The 2,050-nt window shown below is 42.9% G+C and overlaps 1 protein-coding gene across 1 annotated transcript in view; it reads right to left on the bottom strand.

Moving 5' to 3' along the window:
- LOC123022475 (cytochrome P450 2K4-like) overlaps window positions 1-2,050 on the bottom strand; it is a gene marked incomplete at its 5' end in the record, with an annotated part of 15,680 nt that overhangs the window by 2,729 nt on the left and 10,901 nt on the right. The window contains 2 exons of the mRNA XM_044428173.1: window positions 1,407-1,551; window positions 1,941-2,047. Coding sequence (XP_044284108.1) covers window positions 1,407-1,551; window positions 1,941-2,047 — 252 coding nt within the window. The remainder of the gene's footprint in view (window positions 1-1,406; window positions 1,552-1,940; window positions 2,048-2,050) is intronic.

Genomic DNA, 2,050 nt, shown 5'->3' with positions numbered 1-2,050 from the left:
TGGACGTTGCAGCCCAAACATGCCTGTGAGGCACAAGGTTGGGGAAGCCTGCCATAGGCCAGTGGCCGTGTGGTGGAGCAGAAGTCCTCCAAGCACCATATTCTGGGACCTTCTGCAGGGAGAGCTGCATGCCTTTCAGGCCCAGACCAGAGAAACCATTCAGAAGGATACTCCTGGTGCACATACAGAATCCTGAAGCTTTAGGGGAATTAAATCAATGTAGAAATATACAACATGTGAAATCCTGCTTGAGTATCTTGAGAAAAGTAACAAAACAAACCATATTCTCATTAATTAGCAGGAAAACATGAAAGAAACTTAACTCCTTCAAGTATGTATGGAACAACATAGAAATACTCAAGTCAATAAAGAAACAGTATCTAGACTGTGCGTTATTTCACCATGTCATATATATCTAAGAATTGATATGAATTGAATGACTATGACCTCTCAGAGGAACTAGGGTATGATCCTATGTGGCTGCCAATAATGTATACAAACCTCGATCAAGTGATTCATGCCTTGAAACGTGGATTGGAGCAGATCCAAGTAATCAGACTTCTCCAGTAATACCTGGAGCTGAGAGACTACCACGCACTCTAACATCTTAGCTTTAAATGCCAGCTTTGGACCTGGGAGGTAACTGTCCAAATTGGTGGGTCTGTATTACCTTTTTTCCACTAAATCTTATCATTACTCCCTTGAAGCTAGCAGGGGTCATGCCTTTTCTCAAGGATGCAGCAATCAGCTGGAAGTCCAAATCCCTAGCCCAGCTCTGACTGAATTTCCAAGCTTCAGAGGACACGGATTGGAAGAGCAAGTGGTGGACTTCATTTACACAACCAGTTTCTCCCTGTCCTCAAGTTTTACAAGCGGAAAGGTAGCCATAATGATATTATCAGATCGGCATATGTCCAACCCATCTCCTTCCCCTTTACTATAATAGTGAGTAAATTGGTGCAGTGAAGATTCATTAGAGCGCATCATGATTTTCATGAGAAAAACTGGAACATATTTTCATCAGGAGTCTGTGAATACATGACTGTCAAGCCATCTGTCTTCGCTGCAGAGATCTGGTGCTGGCTGGCCCTGGACTTCCACGGTAGCCTGTCATAATGCACTAACCCTGAAGACTCAGATCCAGGGTTTTGGTATACTCCTGGATGTATACCCATGTTCTGATGGTGGCCAAGGACACAACAGTACAAAATTGACTGTGGGGCGTGTGCATGTGTGCATGGATAAACTCTCTTTCTGACCCTCACGGATGCCTCCATGCCAGGAGGTGTGGTTCATTCACTCACACTCCTTACCTTGACAATGTCCTAGTTTTTCTTTCATTCTGTAGTTTAATCCTTAAGTCCTGAAAGGGACAGAAAAGGAGCCAGACCCACAGAAGTACTCACTCTGAATGTCAGGGTACTTCATCATGAGCAATATGCCCCAGTGCAGAGTGCTTGACGTGGTCTCCGTGCCAGCAGCAAATAAGTTAGCCACAACAGCTCTTAGGTTTTCCTTATGGAAGAAGCCAGTACTCGTGCTCTTTTCCTCCTAGGGTGTAAGGGAAAGGACTGGTAAAAACAAACAATGTGCAAACATCTCCTGTGGAGACATTTCAGTAAATTGCAGAAAGCTGGGGGATACTTAGCACTCACAGGGATGGGATGTCACTAATTAGGAAAATCCTCTAATTTCAGGTAGGAGTACTAATTACATATCAGAAAATATTCAGGAGATTTACTTAGAAAGTACATGCAATTTTTCTCCTGCAGAAGAAAGTAGATATTAATGCTTGCAAATATTTGGAAACTGCTGTGGGATGTTGCATTTATCTTTTCTCAAGGTTTCCTGCCAGCTGCAAGAGTATCATACATGTGCACACGGTAAAGACGTTATGTGACTATTTCAGAATTGCAAGGGTATGTAAAAGACTCCGTTACCTCCTGCTGCCGAATCAGAAATGAATCGATAAAACTCTGTTGGTCATTTTCATCCAGCTCTTTGAGGTGTTTGATAAAGGTTTCATTTATGAAAGCAAACAGTTCATCTC

Source organism: Varanus komodoensis, unplaced genomic scaffold, assembly GCF_004798865.1.
Source record: "Varanus komodoensis strain SLA01 unplaced genomic scaffold, ASM479886v1 scaffold1955, whole genome shotgun sequence".
NCBI lineage: Eukaryota > Metazoa > Chordata > Lepidosauria > Squamata > Varanidae > Varanus > Varanus komodoensis.
Note: the sequence above shows the minus strand (reverse complement) of the source record. Positions and strands in the feature narration are given on the sequence as shown.